Below are 20,344 nucleotides of genomic sequence, written 5' to 3'. Positions count from 1 at the left end.
ATTAATAATGACCTTTTTAAGGGAAAATAGAAAAGGGGACAAATGAAATCCAAGGCAACTGATGAAAGAAATAAGCAATTCATTCTGTGAGAAGGCTTTGTGCCTTGGATGGACCTTGGTTCATTTCCTTGAATAGAGTAGGCCTCTGTCTAGCTTGCCAGATCTGTAATATAGCTGCTGCATTAGAGAGGACAAACACTGTGTATTTTTTAAAAGAATAACTTGATGATAGCTTTTTTTCTCTCCTCCCCCTGGAACAGAGAGGAACAGACGGAGTGGCAGACACCCTATGTCTACAAGAAGAATGGTGGCTCTTTATGACTATGACCCAAGAGAAAGCTCTCCTAATGTTGATGTAGAGGTATTGACTCAACATTGTTTTGGTTCATTTCTGCAAAATCCACTTCTTGCAGCCTTGTCTAAAGAGGGCCCCTTCCAGCAAAGTGCTAGAGATAGCCATTGCCTTATCAAGAGAATCAGAGGTTAAATTTTCAGCATGAGCATTTATACCTTGGAAATCACAATGCCACAAAGCAAGGCTTAATGTATTATGTTATTTGTTGTCTAAACTTAAGAAAGTGAGGGAGGAAATGTTAGTAATGCAAATTAAACTTAAAAGTGCATGGTGTGTCCATTTGTTTGGATGTCAATACCCCACCACCACCACCCCATCCACTTGCACCTTTCTTGCTTCTCTCCCAGAGGAATAGTCCCCAGCCCTGCCAGAAAATAGCCAAAGGGAAATAAAGGTTATGATCAGTCTCTTCAGCTGCCATGACCGCCTGCCCCCTTACTAATTTCCTGTGGACACAGATGGTACCATCAAACCCTCAGGCACTGGTTTCAAAGATTAAGGTCAGCAGTTAGCTGCCAGAAGTTTTAGATGAGAGAGATAATGCTCAGCCCTTATCACTCCTGACCCACTGTTTTCTAAGAAAAGCAACAGGTCTAAAAAAAGAGAAATAAATGGATACGAAGCATTTCTGGGAAATACCATACCAAAGCAAGTGAAATGTGTAAAGGTGTGAAAACTGCAAATCCTGGTTATGTTACAACTCTTTCTCACTTGAAGATTTACAAAGTGATTTTCCTGAGGGGAAAAAAAAACAATTCAGATTTTAATACTGCCAAATATTAAAAGGCAGGAATTGTAGTATGATGTAGGTCCTGGATTCAGATCTCTGCAGTCGCCCTATATAAGATTGGGCAGCTCCCTTAATTTAGTCTGTCTGGGTCTTTTAACTTCCACCTCCACCAAATGAGGGGCTAGATGAGATGATCACTAAGGTTTTTCCTAGAGATCTTTGTTGTTGTCATCTCCATTTCATGAATGAGAAAACTGATGCCCAAAAAGGTAGTTTTAGAATTTACAATAGAATTTACAAACCACAGATCTTGAGGTAGACTGTTCTTGCTCTATAAATAATTGTTGGTATAGCAGTGAATCAATAAATTAATTTAGGTAGAATTGTTATGTTTATTATATTGGTTCTGCCTGTCCATGAACAATTGATATCTTTCCAGTTTTTTAGATATGGTTTTGTGTGAAAAGCATTTGTCTGATGCTCTTAAGAGAGTATCTGGTTCAAACCCTTATTATACAGAAGTGGAAACTGAAGCTCATAGGTTTTTAAGGGACTTCTCCAAGTCACACAGAGGAGTTAAACTGAGATTCTCTTATTCTAAGCCTTGTACACTTTCTACTTCACATCTCTGCAAGTACCTATTTACATAATGATGATGTTTTGGAAACAAGAGCACCCCAAAGGCTAAATCAAGAGCACCTGTGTGACCTTGGTCAAGTCACATAAACTCCTCTGAGCCTTAGCAAGAATTTGTAAAGCACCAACTTTATTAAAAACAAAAACAAACAAACAAAAAAAGAATGGAATACTCTCTGGTGACCTTCCTTTCTCCCTCCCTCCCCTCTCTCTTCCCCCCACTTTTCTCTCTCTCTCTCTCTCTCTCTCTCTCTCTCTCTCTCTCTCTCTCTCTCTCTCTCTCTCTCTCTCTCTCTCTCTCTTTCCCTCTCTCTCTCTCCCCTCTTTCTCCCTCCTCTCTCTCTCTCTCTCCCTTCCTTGTCCTTAGACACTCAACACTTCCTAGCTGTGTGACCCTGGGCAAGTCACTTAAACCAAAATACCTCAGCAAAAAAAAAACAAAAAAAACAAAACAAAACAAAAAAAAAAACAAAAACAAAAACAAAAACAACAACAAAAAAACTTATTTCCTTTCTTTCTTCCTTCCTTTATTCTTTTCCTTTCCTTTTTTCCCTTTCTTTCCTTTCCTTTCCTTCTTTCCCTCTCTCCTTCTCTACCTTTTTCTTTTTATCTTTATTTTCTTTTATCTTTCTCTTTCTCCCTACATATTTCCTTTCTTCCTATCTTCCTTCTTCCTCTCTCCTTTTTCCATCATCCTTTCTTCCTCTCTTCTCTTTCTTTCTCTTTCTCCCTTACTTTCTTCAACCTTCCCTTCCTCCCTTCTTTTTTTTCTCCTTGATTTCTCTCTTCCTCCTTCTCTCTGTTTCTTCACTTCTTTTCTCCCTTAATTTCTTTTTTCTCCCTTCCTTCCTTCCTTCCTTCCTTCCTTCCTTCCTTCCTTCCTTCCTTCCTTCCTTCCTTCCTTCCTTTCTTCCTTCCTTTCTTCTTTACTTCTTTCCTTCCTTCTTTCCTTCCTTCCTTTCTTCCTTCCTTCCTTCTTCCCTCCTTTCAACCTTTTGTATTTTTTCTCTTTAAATTTAACATGAATTTCTTAAGTACCCACACGATATACTGTGCTGGGTCCTGAAGATATAAAGACAAAACTGAAATGGTTCATCCACAGGTATCTTACATTCTATAAAATTTTGTGCCACTCTCAGTTAACAGTGGGAAAACATGTTTCAGAGGGGAAGTATATACTACTGAGATAATCACATAGAGGATAACAAATTTCTCCAATAACCACATAGAAGAAAACAGTAATGTCAAACTTATTTTCAAAAGTATTGCCTCATTTAAACCTAATACTATTTTTCCTTCCTATCTTTATAGGCAGAACTGACATTTTGTACAGGAGACATTATTACTGTGTTTGGTGAAATTGATGAAGATGGATTTTACTATGTAAGTTTTAGATATACCAAAAGAGGATAGTCTGTCTGTCTGTCTGTCTGTCTGTCTGTCTGTCTCTCTCTCTCTCTGTCTGTCTCTCTCCCTCTCTCTCTCTGTCTCTGTGTGTGTGTGTGTGTGTGTGTGTGTGTGTGTGTGTGTGTGTGTGTAAAACACTCACCTGTGAGGAGTAGCAGGGTATAGTATACACAGTCGATCTCTGATCCAGGAAGACCTGGGTTTCTGACACATTCTATCTGTGTGACCCTGGAACAAGTCACTCAAACTCTGCTCTACACAACTTTCTAAGATGCTTCTCTTCTCAAAGCCTCATCCTGGCATGTCATGGTATGAGAGAACAAACCAAACAAGAAGTATATTAGATCTTTGTCCATACACATAATTTCTCTTTTCAGGCTTGGGAGGAACCCAAAGTGGGGCCAAGATATTGAGACAGGGAGGAATATAAATATGCTGGTCCATGTTATCAATAAACATAAACCTTCCCAATCTTATTTGTCAACAAAAGCTTTGGTTGCCATGAATGAAATAAATTTCTTTCCAAGAACAAATTAAAGGAATTTAAGTGTTCCAAAGTTATGTCAATAGGGCAGAAGCTCTCGTAGTTACCACCTGGTTAGAACAGATTCATGGATAGGCCCAGAGACAGATTCTGTATAGCATTACAGACATGAGCCAAGGTAGGAGAAGCCCATCCCTGGCTGGGATAAGTAGGGTCAAAAGGATTCATTTTTTTACCCATGGTAATTCTCAAAATCTTTATGCTAAGCTACAGAAGAACCATGATATGTGTTGTAAGAACAATTGCAAAAATCATGAATCCTTGACCTACAAATCAACTTATATGTGTGAGAATATGATTAAATCAATTTATATATAATTATGTATATACATATTTATATACAATTATCACTAATAATAATGTAGCTAGCACTTATATAGTGCTTTTTGAGCAACAAGGTGATATATAGTACATAGGTCATCAGTCTTGGAGTCAGGAGGATCTGAATTCAAATCTGGCCTCAGACACTTACTCAATGGATCACTTCCCCCTGTTTGTCTCAGTTTCCTCTCTAAAAATGATCTGAAGAAGGAAATGGCTAACTACTCCAGCTATCTTACCAAGAAAACCCATGACTGAAACAACTCAACAACTACAATGTTTTACAAAAACTTTCATTTTTATTCTAACAGTAGTCTTGGGAGGTAGATACTATTTTTGTCTCCATTTTACTACTAAGGGGATGGAAGGCAGATAGGATTTATCTCTTGTCCAGGGTCACATAGGCAGTAAGTGATTGAGGCAGAATTTGAACTTAGATACTCTTGGCTCCAGGCTCACTACCTAGCTGCTCACCTCAAACACTTTCCATGCACCAAACATTGTTTGGGGTTGTAAATACAAATAAAGAAGCGAGGGCAGTCTGTGGCCCCATGCAGTCTATGTTCTGACCAGTTCCACACAAGTGGCCAGGGAGAGACCCTTTTATTAGAATGGATGGAATCCTCCATTAAAATCCACTCCAATCCCATTATGGAAGCAACATTGACAGTTGTTGTCATTGAAGATCCATCAAATCTATCAAGCAGTGAAGATTTCTAGCAGAGGCCCCAGGGTAATGTCATCTCAGAAGTAGCCTGGATAAATTTGGAGATGCTCCTGACCTGAGAATTGGCTGCTAGGGAATGGATATATCTGTGATCTGGGTATCTCCCATAACTGTCTCATCTGGCACACAGAGATTTTGACAAGCTTCAATACAGCTTGCCTCTTTGCCAATAAAATAAGACTCTTGGATCCTTAAATGAATTAAGTAGTGTATAAGGTTCTTAAACTCATATTATTTCTTAAAGACATTTATATATATCATATAAAACTTCCATTGACTTTATATCCACTAATTAATTCATATTTTCAAGTCTAAAATACTGGCTCCAAGTTATTGAAGATTATTGTTTAGTCAGTCTGATATTTTAAAATAATCAAACATTCAAATAGCTTTTTATAAAAATATAAATATAACCACAGTGGTGCAGTGGATGAAAAACATTTTTGTTCATTTTAAAAAGTTGAACAAAAGATTCATCTTCCTGAGTTCAAATCTGGCCTCAGACACTTTTGGTGTAACCCTAGACAAGTTACTTGATCCTTTTTGTCTCAGTTTCCTCATTTGTAAAATGAGCTGGAGAAGGAAATAGCAAACCACTCCAGTATTTTTGCCATGAAAACCCCAAATGATATCATGAAGAGTTGACATGATCGAAAAAACTAAACATATATAATTATGATGAGTATAGCATATGAAGAGCTGGTCTCAGATTCAGGAAAAACTGGGTTTAAGTCTCATCTCTGATGCATGATTGAGTGACCAAGACTATCTTACTTAATCCCTCAGCATAACCAGGTACTTCTTGAGTATGAGTTTGAAGAAAACAAAAAACTAACAAAAACAAAAATAAATAAGTTTTGGGTTTTCTTAAGTATAAGTTGAGAGTCTGCTCTGATAGATGTTTTTTTTTTTTAACCAATATTTCTCCACACTGACAAAATCACAGGGCTTGACCCAATAATAACAAATACTATTATAATAATATTGCCATTTGAATGGACAAGATTTTAAGAATTAAAAGTAAATTTAAAAACAATCTTAGAAGACAATAATTAATTATTTCTCTTCACATTTACACTTTTTCCTATGTCATAGGGAGAGCTTAATGGACAAAAGGGTCTGGTTCCTTCAAACTTTCTGGAAGAAGTGCCTGATGACGTAGAAGTCTACCTTTCGGATACACCATCTCGTTACTCTCAAGATGCCCCAATGCGTACCAAGGCTAAAAGGGTAAGCAATTGTATTACATATTTTTAATATATGTTCCAGTCTTTCATAATATGTTGTCTCATGCTTTTTTACACATGGACATTTTATACTTGGGGTTTGGGAATGGGGTGGGGGAAATGTACCACCTGAAACATTGCAATGTGTTCTGCTAGTTGCTCAGTGTTGGTTTCTTACTGAATCTGAAACTTTAAGTTATATTTTATTTGCTTTACCAAGCAGTTCCATTTTAATTCTAATTTGGTCAATTTTAATTCATAAGAAGCTTCCCATATCCTACATACTCCATAAAAGAGAAAGTGTAATAAAATAAAAAGGATAATAGTTCTTTATAGAGAAAATCTAAATTGATTTGGTGAGCAGTGGTTGCTATTTGCTTGTCTTCCATTACAGTTTATCAATTCCTCTCTAACATTAACATCAATGTACTATTTCCAATACATTTTTTTAATCTGAGATTACATTCATGTTGAGTGTTTCATCTTTATTTTGTTTCATCACTTCAAGTTTTTCTATATTATATATTTTATATATATTTTTATTTTTTGCTCATCTGCTTGGAAACAGAAGAAGAGTGTTCATTTCACACCTTAATAAGGCAATGTAGCCTTCACGTAAGTGAGCAACTGAAGATACCAATAAACATACCAATTTAAGCTACCTTGCAATAACTAATGCAGTAGTCTTAAGACTTAACTTTGGGATTCAGAAAAAGAAATATGTCTCAAAAAATCATTGGCCCCCAAATCTGAGGATGTTGCTTTTTCTCAGTTATAAAGCTTAACTGAATTTGTCATAAAATAAATTCTCTCATATCCATTCCTCACTATCATATTACAACAAATTCATGAAAAGGTCAACATTTGGAACATATTTCTTAATGAAGAAAGTATTTCTGTTTATGTAGAGAAGTGTTCCAATGTCTAAGGATTCCAAAAAGCAAAAGCTGCAGATTGCATTGTTAGCCAATCCCTGAAAAAAAGACACGGCCCATTACTTGAAAGACTGTTATCTATTGCTCCAGAAAAATTCATATGAAAGATTAAAATTCACTGAATAGTTTAATCAAGTTGGCCTGGAGTTGTCTCATAACATTAGCAACCTCAAATCCTGGCTTGAACTACCTAGAAATGTTTTCTTAGGCAGTTCAACTTCTGTATTTAAAAACGTAATGATATATAACCCATTCCAGACATTTTAAAAACAAAGAAACAAAATGAATCAACCTCTGAGAGACACTGAATAGTGTTTGGTTTACCAATGCAATGTTAACTGTCATGGGTCATGCAGCTCAGTGGATGAATGCATTAGGCTAAAGACATGGTATCTTCAGGTGTACTTGGGATGCTTACTAAGTTGTTTTCCATTAGAATTAGGCCTTGATTTTAAATCCAAGGAAACTTGAAGACCCTTAGCTAATTTTTTTTTTCTGTAGAACAAGGAACATGTTGTATTAAAAATAAGATCTGATCTAAAATAATAAGAATTGTGGGAAAAGTGAATTCTATAATATACATTAAAACATGTACCTAAATGTGTGGCCTTCCTCAGGCAAACTAACTGCATTGTACAATCTGAATAAAAGAATTCAACCAATAGGCTTCAAGGATTGTGTTATATCTAGAATATACTGAAATGCTCTCAAGTCCTAAGCACTGAAAAAAAATTCATCTTGAATATACAAAGCACAATTTCAAAATAATAAGGGCCTTTAAGCTTTCTTTGATTGCAATTAAGGTTCATTTTAGTTTTTTTTTTCTTTTTAACCAATGTGCCATCTCTTTCCAATATATACATATAGCACAGTAAATTGTATAAAATGATTCAACGACATCAGAATTTTACATCATCAAAGAGTGTTTTTTTTGTTATTGTTTTGTTTTGATTTGAATACAGTAGGAATTTCTTTGGGAAACCTTTGCTCCCAAGATTCAGTTGCTGGTACTTAGCCCATTGTACTTATCCTGGGCTAACTGCTATGTTAATTCAAAAAGCTCAAATTATCATTTGCCGAAATTTTCTCTTTTTTTCTTTTGCCATCATTTTGGCAAAATGAAATGTGGCAATTGTTGAGAACCATTAGGTCCCCAAAGCATGTGTCTTAACGCTTGGTGGCCGCTGTACTTTGGGAGGTGATGCTTATATATAAATTTGCCTTTGGTATAATTTAAGCCACTGATAGAAGTAGTAAGCTTCTTTGCCCCCTTTTGGTGGGAAATGGTCCCTTAAGATGTTACCCCCACTAAGTTGATGTTGTTAGCTTTCAAACATTCAATAAACTGTCACAATATACCTACTAGGTTCCTCCTGAGAATACAGGTACGTCAAGGAGAGCACCATCCCCCACAGTCCATCTCCATTCTGGGTCACCTCCGTCATCTATGGGTTCTGGTAGTCCTGGGAGAGGCAGGGAAAGGGCCTCGAAAAAGAAAAAGGGTCTGCTTTCCAAAGGGAAGAAACTTCTGAGAAAACTGGGTGCAGTGAAGTGATCTATGTACTTCGGGACGACTTTCTAACGACTGGCCTAAGTAATTTCCTTTCATCCCAAACTAGGGCTTTCATGACTCACTCAAGTACTTTTGAAAAACATCATCTTTTTTTTTTCCTTTTCTCCTTCCTTTCTGACACCAGTAGGGGAAAAAATGCAATTTTGCACTATGGTCCACTTTAATCAACTGCAAGAATAAAGTGGGCCTGTTGTTCTTTCCAAGTCATTGTTGCCAATTTGCTCTGATTTTTCCAAAGTATGATTTGTGGGGGAGGGGGGAAATCATTAAACAGGTGGATGAACAGCTATATTCCCCACCTACAATATTTCATCTTTCTGCATTTGTTATCTGCCCTTAAAGGGATGACTTTCAAGTTTCTCCTGTTCCAAATGCTTGCCTCATGATGCGTAAATGTCACTTAACTATGGTCTTGAAATTCCTAGTTTATTCAGCCTTGATGTTCTGCCTTATAAAATGCACAGTGATTTGTACTGTCTAGTAAATATACAGTGTATACTTTGTATGTGTTCTACATTCAAATGTCTTCATTCTCATTGAAACACAAGTTTGAAACCGAATAACCTGTTGCTGTTCCATTTTATGTCTGCAATTTGGGAGAAAATAAAGAAAAAAGAACAGTAAATTCATTTTAATTCTATTTTAGACATTAGCCTGAGTTCACTGATTGGGGGAAAAATAATACAACCTAAATATCAAATTCTCATGCCCTATCAGTCTTTCAAAAATAAAATCAAAACACTTTGTAAAATCCATTTTGGGCTATTCTCCTCCATGTAATGTCTGAGTCCTCAAACTTGCTGGAAACTTTCCAGCAAGCTTTTTTGCCCCTTCTGTGTTCTTCTGTAGCTTGTGCGAGTTTCGGTTTAATCATTTTTCATTTTATTGATGTCAATGTGAAATACATGGAAATGGGCTCATTAGTTTGGTGTCACGTGTGCATGTGTGTCTAAAATGCTACACCAGGCACAAAAGGCACGAGGAAGGCATCCTAAAATTCTGAGCCCCACCTGCTTCCATGCCCATTTTTTCAGTACTGGCATCTGCTGAACAAAAGCGGTCTTACCAGTTGCTGGCCAATCTATTCGGCAGTGACTCTTTTGTAACTCTTGTCCCCTTGAAAATTGTTTTTACTGTTTATACATACTTTTCAGACTGCCTTTCTTTTGTAACTTATGAAAGGTTTATAAATGATCAAAGCTTCCCCCCCCATTGTGTCTTCAAAGAACTCGACTGTAAATTATTGTATAAAAAAAAAAAAAAAGCGATTATTTGTGTGTGCTAGATGTATGAAATTCAAGACAACTATTGGCCTAAACTTGTGGTTAAATATTGTGTGGGTGTGTGCATGTGTACAGTTCATGTAAGATATTTTATGTAAATAAAATATTTGATATTTTATAGAATGTTGTTGAGACATTTCTTTGGATTTGTTGGAGGTTTGGTCATTAATGTTGTATAACGAAGACATGTACATAAAAACACACAACAAAGGAAATGGAATGTTCTTCCTTCAAGTAGAAAGAGTCTCAGTATAACTGCGTTTCAAATATCAGTTTACTTTGTAATCCTATGTATTACTTTATACATTTAAAAATATTGTCCATTTATATATTTAAAAAAAGCGTAGGTTTCACCAGACTACCAATGGGATCCATGACACATAAAAATATTAATGCTGCAAGTATTTGTGAATTATGTACTCAGTCAATGCATGATCATTGTAAAAGTTCCAGTTAAAGACACATAAATGAAGTCATAATTGGCAATTTTGGTTGCCTTAGATAAGTGGTACTGACACAAAATTACACAGAGGAGGAAGGAATAAAAAAAAAAGCAGTTTCTATGCTTTTGAAAAGCTACCAGTATCATTTAATTTTGGTATCCCATCCAAATCCCAGTCACTCTGATCTGGTTAAGGGTTTGAATAGACAAAATAGTGACTGAAAACCTGAACAGGTACCTCTTTGTATTTTAGTGTGATGTGGTCCCCAACTAGATGTCAGTTAAAGTCTTCGTAGATGTTGAACAAAAACATTTCATTTCTCAAAAGATCCAAGAAGAGATTTTTTGTCTTTGCTCACACAATTCAATTAATTCTACTGGGAAATGCTTTCCCCAAAGGTTTTCATGTAGTGGGGATGAAGAGTAGTCTCACTGGTAGGTCATAGGGGATGATTGCTTGGTTCAACCCAGATTTGAAGTTGATGGGGAGGAATTCTTGACTCAGAAAAAGAAGAAAATCATTTTGGCTCCCAGAAAATGATCATCTACTTCTAATTAAATGAAGTACAGAAAGCATTGAGCAAATAAATCAAAGCATTTAAGAAATACAAAGGGAAAAAAAAACCATTTGCTGTCTTCCAGGAATTTACATTCTACTGCGAGTTACTTATAAATGGATTTGTACTTAACAATGCTTTATCTTCACTAGGCAAGTGATTAAAACCTCATCTATGTTCCTATCATCTTCAATATCTTGCCCCAAATTTTTGAAATCTCAGATTTCTGCTTTTCCAGAAACTTGAATAAATGGTGGGTTTTGGGGTGGAAATGGTTTTTAATGGGAAGGAAGTCAAACTTTGGTCATAAAATTTAAGGTCTTCTTTGCCTATTAAGAAACAGTGATCAGAGTTTAGCTTGAACCTAAAAATTGCATCCCCTAAATTATATATATGTATATATATATATATATATATATATATATATATATATATATATATATATTTGAAATTTTATTTTCAATTTATGGAACAAAATAAAATTTTTCTGTAATAGTACAATAAAAAGGTGATTTCACATGAAACTACAAATCTACTATGTATAACTTGCTATTCCCTCCAAATGTACAACAAAATAATCATGTAAATTTCTTTTTTTTCTTTCCTTCTCCCCTCCAAAAATGGCTACTAGACACAAATAGGTGTGTATATGTGTATATTTATATGCACACAAAAACATATATATGTGTGTATACGTGTGTGAAGTAAGGTGTTGAGGAAATAGAATAGTCTAGAGAGTGCATGAACCATGAGCTGAGGGCCCACATGAAATGGTGATTTGCCAATCAAGAAAAGGAACCTCAAGGTAAAGACATGTCTAAGGTGTGTGTGTGTATAAAATTATTTTATGCATACTTGTGTTTATCAGTTATTTCTGTGGATACAGATAGCATCTTTCTTCATATGTACTTTGTTTTTAATCTGTGTATTTATAGCAGTCAACATGATGCGGTTCTAGTGATAGAAAATTAAGGTGTGAGAATTGATGTGAGAATTCCCTCTGGTCTCGGGGCAGGTTCATCATGAAAGAATTCACGAATCTGAAACTTGAATGGCAAAAAGAAGTTTTATTTTTCACTAAGAAGCTCTCCTTTAATAGACATATCTCTTAATGAGGAGATTTGCAAAGACTTGGTAAACAGAAACTTATTTTATAAGCAAATCTGGGGGGTGGGGTGCTGGAGACAGTTTGAGCTGATTATCAGTCCAAGATTTCCAATTGAATGATATTTTGAAGGCTTTTTTTTCCAGAGCCTGGAATCTCCTGAAAGGGATTTGGCTATTCCCCAAAAGATCAATGTGGGGTGATTTGCCCAAGATTTCCAATTGAATGATGCCCCTTATCTTATTCTAAGGCCCCCTCCCAGATTCTCTGGAGTCTGAGACCCCGAATCTCCCTCCTTTTACAGATCAGAGGGAACGCAGTTTCAGAGTGATTCTTTTACATTGAAGGGAATATAGTTTCAGAGTTCACTCCTGTCAAATATGACTTAGCCACTCAATATTGATCTTAAAAACAATATTGCTACTATTGTAGTGTTCTCTTCTTTCTGTTCGTTTCATCCTTCACTATTTCATACAAGCCTTTCCATGCCTTTCCCTAAAATTCTCTACCTACCCTGTTCCCCAGTTTTCTCATTTCTCTGAATTTTCAGAAGACATCTGTGCTCTTTCAGATGTCTACATTGTTTCCTCTTCAAACCAGTTCCATTATTATCAGCTCTCCACTTCCTACCTGCCTACTGTATTAGTTTTTTCACATTCCATTTTTATAATTGTTCCTTTTTACCTTTTCCTACCCATTTGTTTTTTAGAATCATCCTATCATGTGCAATTCAGCCCCGATCTTTCTTTCAAACTATCTTAGTAATGATTACATATATGCATATATATATATATATATACATATATATTTTTCCCTTATTCTTTTTTCCTCACTTTTGCTGGGTAAGTTATTTTTGGCTATAATCCCACCTTTTTGTTCTTTGAAATATGTTCTAAGACCTATGGTCTTTAAGAACAAAAGCTACTATGTTTTTGGCTTTTTTTTTTTTTTTTTTTTTTTTGAGAGGCAACCAGGGTTAATGACTTGGTCAGGTCATATAACTAGAAAGAATCTGAGGCTACATTTGAACTCAGGTCCTCCTAACTCAGTGGCTGGTGCTCTATCCAGAATGACAGATTTTTTTCATTTCTCCTTTATCCTCTTGTAAAGAAATTTCAGGGAAATTTTCCTTAACTTCTTATAGTATTGATCATACCTTTCAGGTAGTTCAACAATTCTTACATGTCTCTCCTTGATCCATTCTCCAAATGACTTGTTTTTCTAATGAGATGTTTTTGGTCTCTTCTATTTTTTCTAGTTTGAATATTTCTCATTGTCTTGTAAGGTCATTCAATTCCTCTTGATGAACTTTAATTTCCAAGAAGTCATCTTCTTAAGATTTTGAACCTCTTTTCCCAAATGGTTAACTTTATTTGAATAATTTTCTTGGATTGAGGAAAAATTTGGAAAAAATAAAAGCAATCTCTCTGATTTTTGAATTCCTTTTTAAGTTCTTTCAAGAATTCTTTTTGGACTTGTGACCATTTAAAGTTACTCTTTAGGGCAGGAGTGGGTTTTAAAACTCTTAATATATTCCTCTGAATATGAATCCAAATCATCTTTTACAACAAAGTAGCTATCTATGGTTGGGTTCTTTTTCCTTTGCTGATTCATTTTTATTTTACTTTATTTTAACTTATTTTTAGTAGCTTATAATTATTATCAGATTTTAATCCTGATTTGTGGATAGTGTTGCCCTAGGTTTTCCTAGTAAGGTTTGCCTTATTATTTCAGTCCCAGGGTATCCTCTCCTCCTCTAAACCACAGTTAGGACATTTTGGGGACAGCATGATTGGGGATCCTTTCTCCCTGCAGTACCACAGGGCTTATGCTCAATCCTCCCTGGACACAGCCATTGAGCCCAGGATCACTTACAGATAGCATCACTGAATCTGACTTCCAGAAACAATGTTGGGGAGAGGAGTAGAGGGAGTGCCCTTCAATCCTCCCCCACTTAACTTGTCTGCTGTTCCTTAGAAGAAAATCTGTGAGGTAAAAGTTCCTGAGGCTGGGAGGTCTTGTCCACTTCCTCATGGAGCTGCTCTCAAGGCATACTGTTTATTGATTCAATGAAGTCAACTTCAGAGAGTCTACACTACACTCAAGTCAAATCTCAGCCGTCTTTTTTGAGGTCTTCTCAAATTATCTTAGAAATACAATGCTTTACCCCTTTATTTTTTGCTTTACCTTCTTTGTGGCGATTTTCTGTTTGTGGAGGAAATCTGGATGGTTTGGAAATTTCTGGCTTATTCCATCAAATTTCAAGAATGCCCTCCAAATAGATAGAATTATATTCTGGGACCCCTACTCTGAGAAAATAGTAATCAGCCTCTGGCCCCAAATTCTTGTTTCCTCTGCAGAAAGGAACAAAATTTCCCTTGGAGAAGGGCAGAGGAAGAAGCTAGAAAAGTCTATTTTTGGCCACCCCACCATTTGTCACTTTTTACACAAATTTTCTCTATGATGATTCTCATAAATGTTTATTTCTTTTTAGGTAAGTGAAGCAGGATGGGGTGAAATTTCAAAATAAGAAAGTGATCAAGATACTGTATGCTGCCAAAGAGGCCTATATATAAAATAAATTTAGTTTATTTTGGGGGAGGGTGGGAATCGGAGTTAAATGATTTGCCCAGGAACAGCTAGTGTCAAGTGTCTGAGGCTGGATTTGAATTCAAGTCCTCCTGACTCCAAGGCCAATGCTCTACCTACTGTGTCACCCTAGCTGCCCACATACCTTATAATTTTAAATACTTTTCACAAATCAGTTTGGAAAATAGTGGTGACAAAATTCAAAACAGTAGTAACGTGCACAACTTTATTTAACTATAGTATCACATCTTAATCTCAAATTAACTGCCACCATTATCTATTTTGACTTTAACATACATTTTTAGCAAAGTAGTATTTGAGCCTTTTTTGTATACAGTAATTCCTTAAGAAAAAGTAGTTAAAGATCACTTCCTTTAAAGCATTATTTTTGTTATTATTTAAGCATACAAGTCGAAATGAATCAAAATATTGAAATTTTAAAATTTTGAAAAAAATAATCCATGGAAACTCATGACCCAGTCTGCAAAATTCACTAACCTTTGGCTAAAGACAGGTATATTCATGTACTTTTCAATATTTTTTTGCAATGAGAAAGTTCTTTAATACAACTTAATTACTTTGTATTGATTACTGTAATGGGTCCATTGTTATGCTTGAGATAGATGGAAAGATCAGTAATCAGAAGAAACACTTGCTATCTCTTTTATCAGATTTGGAAATGTAAAATTTTATGTGTTCATATCCTTTCTCCAGTTTATTCAATCTTATGTCCTGTGACTTGATATGGATGTATTCATCAGTCTCTTTTTTTGCAGCTAGTAAATCAGTTCAAAGGAAAAAGATAGAATACGGAATGAGAAAGAAGGAAATTAAGGAAAACAAGAATATCAAATGCCCACTCATCCCCAATAATGCTGAGAATACAGTGCTATATTTTAATTTTAAGACTATGTCGCACTATTTTTGTTTTTGCAAAAATTAACAAACCAGAAAACCATGGGTTCTAAATCTTTGTTTAGATAATCCCTATTTTTCCCCAAAACCAACAACAACGTTTATAAAGCTATTCTTTAGGTTAAATGACAAAAGAAATATAGGACATGAACTTCAACAAAGACTAAGGACACATCAAGGTCCTAAACTGAGTATTTACCCTCTGAATTCATAGAAAACAACACATGTACTTTTAAGTAAAACATGCAAAATGAAACATTTAAGTAAATAAATTTAGACTATCCTCTATGCTAATACTACATTAACAGCAAAATGTTGCTAAAAGAATTTCCTATCTTGAATCTACATCACAATCTTAGATGCATCATCATTAAATCACAATAAAATTCATTTTCCCTGTCTACTAGACTCTGTGGGTCCCATTCTCCATAATGGCTACCTCCCTTACTTGAGGATGGTTCTTCTTTGTAGCTCTCTTATTTTCCCAAAAGAATTCTCACTTGAGCCAGCAGCTCTTCAAATAGTGTTTACCAATAAGTATAAAGAAAACCCAAGTCTCCTGCAAGAATCTTCCTATTCCATATTTCATGTAATGCTGATTCCAAGATTCTTCTGAAAATTTCCATCTGTGAATGAAGTCTGGAGGGTGTGCTATTCAAAGGAAATAAAGACGATCTGACAGGTCCTGACTGGGAGTTTTACGTACATTTTGGCCGACCAGGAAAGCCAGTTTGTGGGCATATTGGCATGGAGCTGGAACTCGAATCACACCCTTTAGTGGAGAGGAAAACAATTCAATATTTAGTTTGCCAGCCGTATTTTAAGTCCTTTCAATGTTAAGTAAAAGTCTGATGGGTAATGAGTCAATCAATAAGCATTTATTATCTATAATGTTTGTTTCCATTTTCCAAAAAACACTTTCCTAATTTAGTCTTATTTGCATGAGTTAATCTTTCACCATCAGCAACTTGCTAGTTACTACTAGTAACCCTTAGCACATAAACCCTTAGGCGTAGACTAAGGCCTTGATAACCTGGGTCATACAGCTATTATGGCAGAGCATTAGAACCCAAATCTTCATGATTCCAAATTAAAGGCTTCTCTAGAAGATTACTTATCATCTACTCTGTATTTATCTAGTAAGTATAGTTTTACTTACATTCTGTCCTCCTCACTAGAATGGGATTCCATGTCTTTTTTTTTTTTTTTTTTTTTTTTTGTCACATGGTTTGTGGACAGCATTCCATTCCCCAAGCTTTCTTCATAAATTAGACCTACATATAAATTAGTTGCTGATACAGCAAGCATTCTTAACTATTTATGTATCCTGGATAATCTTTGGTAGTTTATAGTCTGTGGATGTTTTCTCAGAATAAGATTTTTAAACACACAAAATTAAAGACATGGGATTACAAAGGAAACCAAATTTTAGTGAAAATAAAACGTGCCTATCCACAAAATTTGATCCATGGACCCCTTAAAAATCTGTGAATCGTAAGAGAGAAGGAAGAGAAAAATACTTACAGTCCAGTTATAATACATGTAGCACAGCTTATAAGTTAAGCACTGTATTTGGTCAGGTTTCAAGTTAGTATTATCAAAGACCACATTATAATGTGTCGGTGTCACACTACCTGCCTTTGCAGACTGACTTATGATAAAGAAGTCATACCTGTAATTACAAAACACAAAAATGCCCATCCATAAGAAAATTGAGAGGTCACTACAGCTTACTAATATATAGTAGAAGCTATTAATTTAAGACTACAAACAACTACATTTCAAACATTTGGAGTCAAGAAGCATGGGTTAATTTAGACAGACAATAAAAGATGTCAAAATTGCTATCAAATTATTTTCGTATTTAGACTTCAAACTTCATTCTCTGCTTACAATGTGCTTCAGGAAAAAAAGCTAGACATTCAGTGTTAATAAATATTTATTAAGTGTCTACTATGTGTCATAGATTGTCCTAAATACTGGCTAGAAAATATGGAAGAAAGAAAAGCCAATCTCTGCCTTCAAGTAGCTTGCAATCCAATAAAGGAAGAGAATACACAAAGGAGGTTCAAAAAGGGTTAAAAGTGAGGATAGGACCATTAAACCTTTGGAAAAATTTAAAGGCTGGTTATAGAAAGAATGAATTTCAATTGAAGAATGATTGTTAGATAAGTTTAAAGATAATCCATTTAATAATCCTCTTCCTAGATCTGTGTTATTAGAAAATCCATCAACATATAAATTTATCTTTTATCAGTGAAAACACTTTTAATTTTTCTGATTTATTAGAACTATCTACTTGCCCTTATGTAGATCTAAATTCACTATGGATAGCCAGTGGAAAAAAAAATTGTCTTACCTAAGTGAAATTTGAAAACACAATTATATTGAAGTATTTGAGGGATTTTGTAAATAATCATGTAAAACCAATATTTTGATTCCCAAAATTCAACAGAAAACTAAAAATAGATTACCACTGGTCATCACTAGTCTTGAAACTGAAAGACGTGACATTTTCACAAACAAACTATATGATGGTGAGAAATGCTATATCAGCAACTCATGTCAGATTTAATGACAATGTATTTATTGGGAAAAGATTCAGTGGATTGGGAGGCAATGCCATTTGCCAAATTATGGTTGAATTACAATTGTAGATTGACTGTGGATACAAGATTTAGCAAAAATCAATAAAAAGTATTATGTAAGACACTATATAGAACTTATAATAAAGAATAATATGCATTCCATTATTTTTTATAAATTGCACTACATATTTATATCAGTAAAATAAACTTATGCATGTACATATATGCATACTTTTTTCTGTAAAGCTGATTGTTAAATCTTTACCAGCACATCAAAAGTTATTTACTTCACAAAACAATAAAAAAATCACTTAAAAGGAAAAGAGCCTATGAAGATACTAACAAATTCCAGGTGAAACAGGTTATTTTCAGAGCATCCGTAAATGAAACTAAAGGATAGATAAAATGAAATGTTTGAAATAGATCTGCCAATGTTTTTGAAGGTTCTATTATCATAGGTAGCAATAATGGAAATACCACATTTGAACACTATCATTTTTAATCCATTTAATATCCCATATGAGAAAAACATACTTTAGAGGGACAGATGCCCAAATATATGAGTATATATGTAATAAAACACAAACATTTAATACATATATGCATGTCTTTAATACACAAATAACATATGTAATATGTGTTTTTATATATGTATACTATATATGCATAACACACTGTTAACCAAAACCAAAAAAGTTTAGCTTAACAAAATTCACAACTCCACAAGATATGGGTAGTAACTAATTGGCTTCAGGACAATAACATATACAAAACACACACACAAATTGTTAAGACTGACTTTTTCCATGTCACCTACACTAGAACCTTGGAGTGGGATGGGACTCATGTAGAATCATTACTAATTGACACAGGAATTTTGACCTGCCCCATTTTTTACCTAAATTATTTCACCCCTCCTAAAGCAACCTACTGTACCCTTCTCTTCAGCCCACTTGTTCACCATTCTTATGGCAAACTCAGTGTAACTCAGAACTCCTACGCTCAATTGATCTTAGAGACTCAGTTTCCCAATGAGAGGGAATACAGGCATGTATGACTACATCTATCCATGTCTACAGAGAAGTCTAGTGAATTATTTAAAAAAGATTATGGCGGCAGAATTCTAAAAATCTGTCAGAAAAGAGAAATTTCCAAATATATACAAAGTCCCACAGCCATTACTTTTACCAAAGAGACATTAGCAACTCTTACCTCATATGCCTTCCTCAACTCTAAAGAAAATTATAAGACTGATCTATGATGCATCCATGTAGAGTACATTGAAGAACAGCACAAGGAGGAAGATTTCCATAGAAAATTTTCTATAGCACATTATGTCTTTACAAACACATTACTGACAGGCAAAAAAACAGAAAATCCTATTGTTTATGAATTGATTTTTTTAAAAGCATCTGACTTAGTAGAGGGAGAAAAAAGATGTAGTTTACAACAGTGTTTGCTCAGACAAGATGTTACTCAATCATTCAACAAAATCAAGTCAGACTGACAAACTTTTAAAAATCTTTTTATTATAGATATTAAGGCAAGATGCTGAGTTGAGGCGGAAACACTTGCTATAAGTGCTGTCACAAATGAACTATATAAACAAATATTTTATTAAATAGGATCTGTAAGATTCTACAGATTCTCCTGGGCTGCCCATGAACTAGAATAGATGAATGGATGGATTGATAGAGAAATGTTTTGTGTTTTATATATATATATACATATATATATATATATGTGTGTGTGTGTGTGTGTATATATATGTATGTATATATGTGTGTATGCATACACATATAGAAGTATATATACACATATTTTATATAATTTCTGTGTCTCTATAATAAACATTTATTTTTTAAGACCATTTCCCTATCTCGTTCAGGCAGAAAGTGCAATGATTAATCATGGCTCAATTCCGCTTCTTATTGGCACAGAAGCTTTGATCTGCTTTGTCCCTCCTCTTCAGACAAGAGGGCAATCCCTCACTGCAAGCAGCTCATCATAATGCTGTGGGACTTGGTGACCAACCAGCTTGCCTCACTGAAGCCCCAAACTCCCAAACTCTAGAGATCCACCAGCTCCAGCCTTTTTGGTAGCAGGGACTACAAGAAGGTATCACCACAATTGGTAGAAACAGTGTTTCCAAGAGTACTGCAAACAATGTAGTCTCCTTGATGAATTCAACATCAAAAAGATACATATGATCCCCAAAATGTATGCAGCTTGATTCTGAGCGCCAATAGAGTTGTTTTGGCCAAGTATTACAGATGAATTATTGAGGGAAATCCAGTGTTTTTAATGATTCTTAGCTGCTCACTTTACAGTTATGTCTTGTAACAAATGTTCTTTAAACTTCCTCCCCCCTTCTCCTGTTTATCGAACAGGGGAAATATTGCTCATCATTT

At 35.0% G+C, this 20,344-nt stretch overlaps 2 protein-coding genes across 10 annotated transcripts in view; one reads left to right on the top strand and one right to left on the bottom strand.

The window, feature by feature from the left end:
• Window positions 1-9,887, top strand: part of RIMBP2 (RIMS binding protein 2) — a 427,034-nt gene extending 417,147 nt beyond the window's left edge. For 5 of the 9 annotated variants that reach the window (XM_074299584.1, XM_074299613.1, XM_074299602.1 and 2 more), the window contains 4 exons: window positions 261-361; window positions 3,033-3,104; window positions 5,816-5,950; window positions 8,248-9,887. In XM_074299584.1, coding sequence (XP_074155685.1) covers window positions 261-361; window positions 3,033-3,104; window positions 5,816-5,950; window positions 8,248-8,436 — 497 coding nt within the window. In that variant the 3' untranslated portion in view covers window positions 8,437-9,887. Of the gene's footprint in view, window positions 1-260; window positions 362-3,032; window positions 3,105-5,815; window positions 5,951-6,514 lie in introns of all 9 variants that reach the window. The other 4 variants (XM_074299656.1, XM_074299622.1, XM_074299636.1 and 1 more) reach the window with 2 other exon arrangements.
• A 4,506-nt stretch (window positions 9,888-14,393) lies between these two features.
• The window catches only part of LOC141560814 (piwi-like protein 1), a 58,645-nt gene continuing 52,694 nt past the window's right edge, over window positions 14,394-20,344 (bottom strand). Inside the window, exons 20-21 of the mRNA XM_074299565.1 lie at window positions 16,870-17,017; window positions 14,394-16,117 (exon numbers count right to left, since the gene is read on the bottom strand). Coding sequence (XP_074155666.1) covers window positions 16,001-16,117; window positions 16,870-17,017 — 265 coding nt within the window. The 3' untranslated portion in view covers window positions 14,394-16,000. The remainder of the gene's footprint in view (window positions 16,118-16,869; window positions 17,018-20,344) is intronic.

Source organism: Sminthopsis crassicaudata, chromosome 1 (assembly GCF_048593235.1).
Source record: "Sminthopsis crassicaudata isolate SCR6 chromosome 1, ASM4859323v1, whole genome shotgun sequence".
In the NCBI taxonomy this organism is placed as follows: domain Eukaryota; kingdom Metazoa; phylum Chordata; class Mammalia; order Dasyuromorphia; family Dasyuridae; genus Sminthopsis; species Sminthopsis crassicaudata.
Note: the sequence above shows the minus strand (reverse complement) of the source record. Positions and strands in the feature narration are given on the sequence as shown.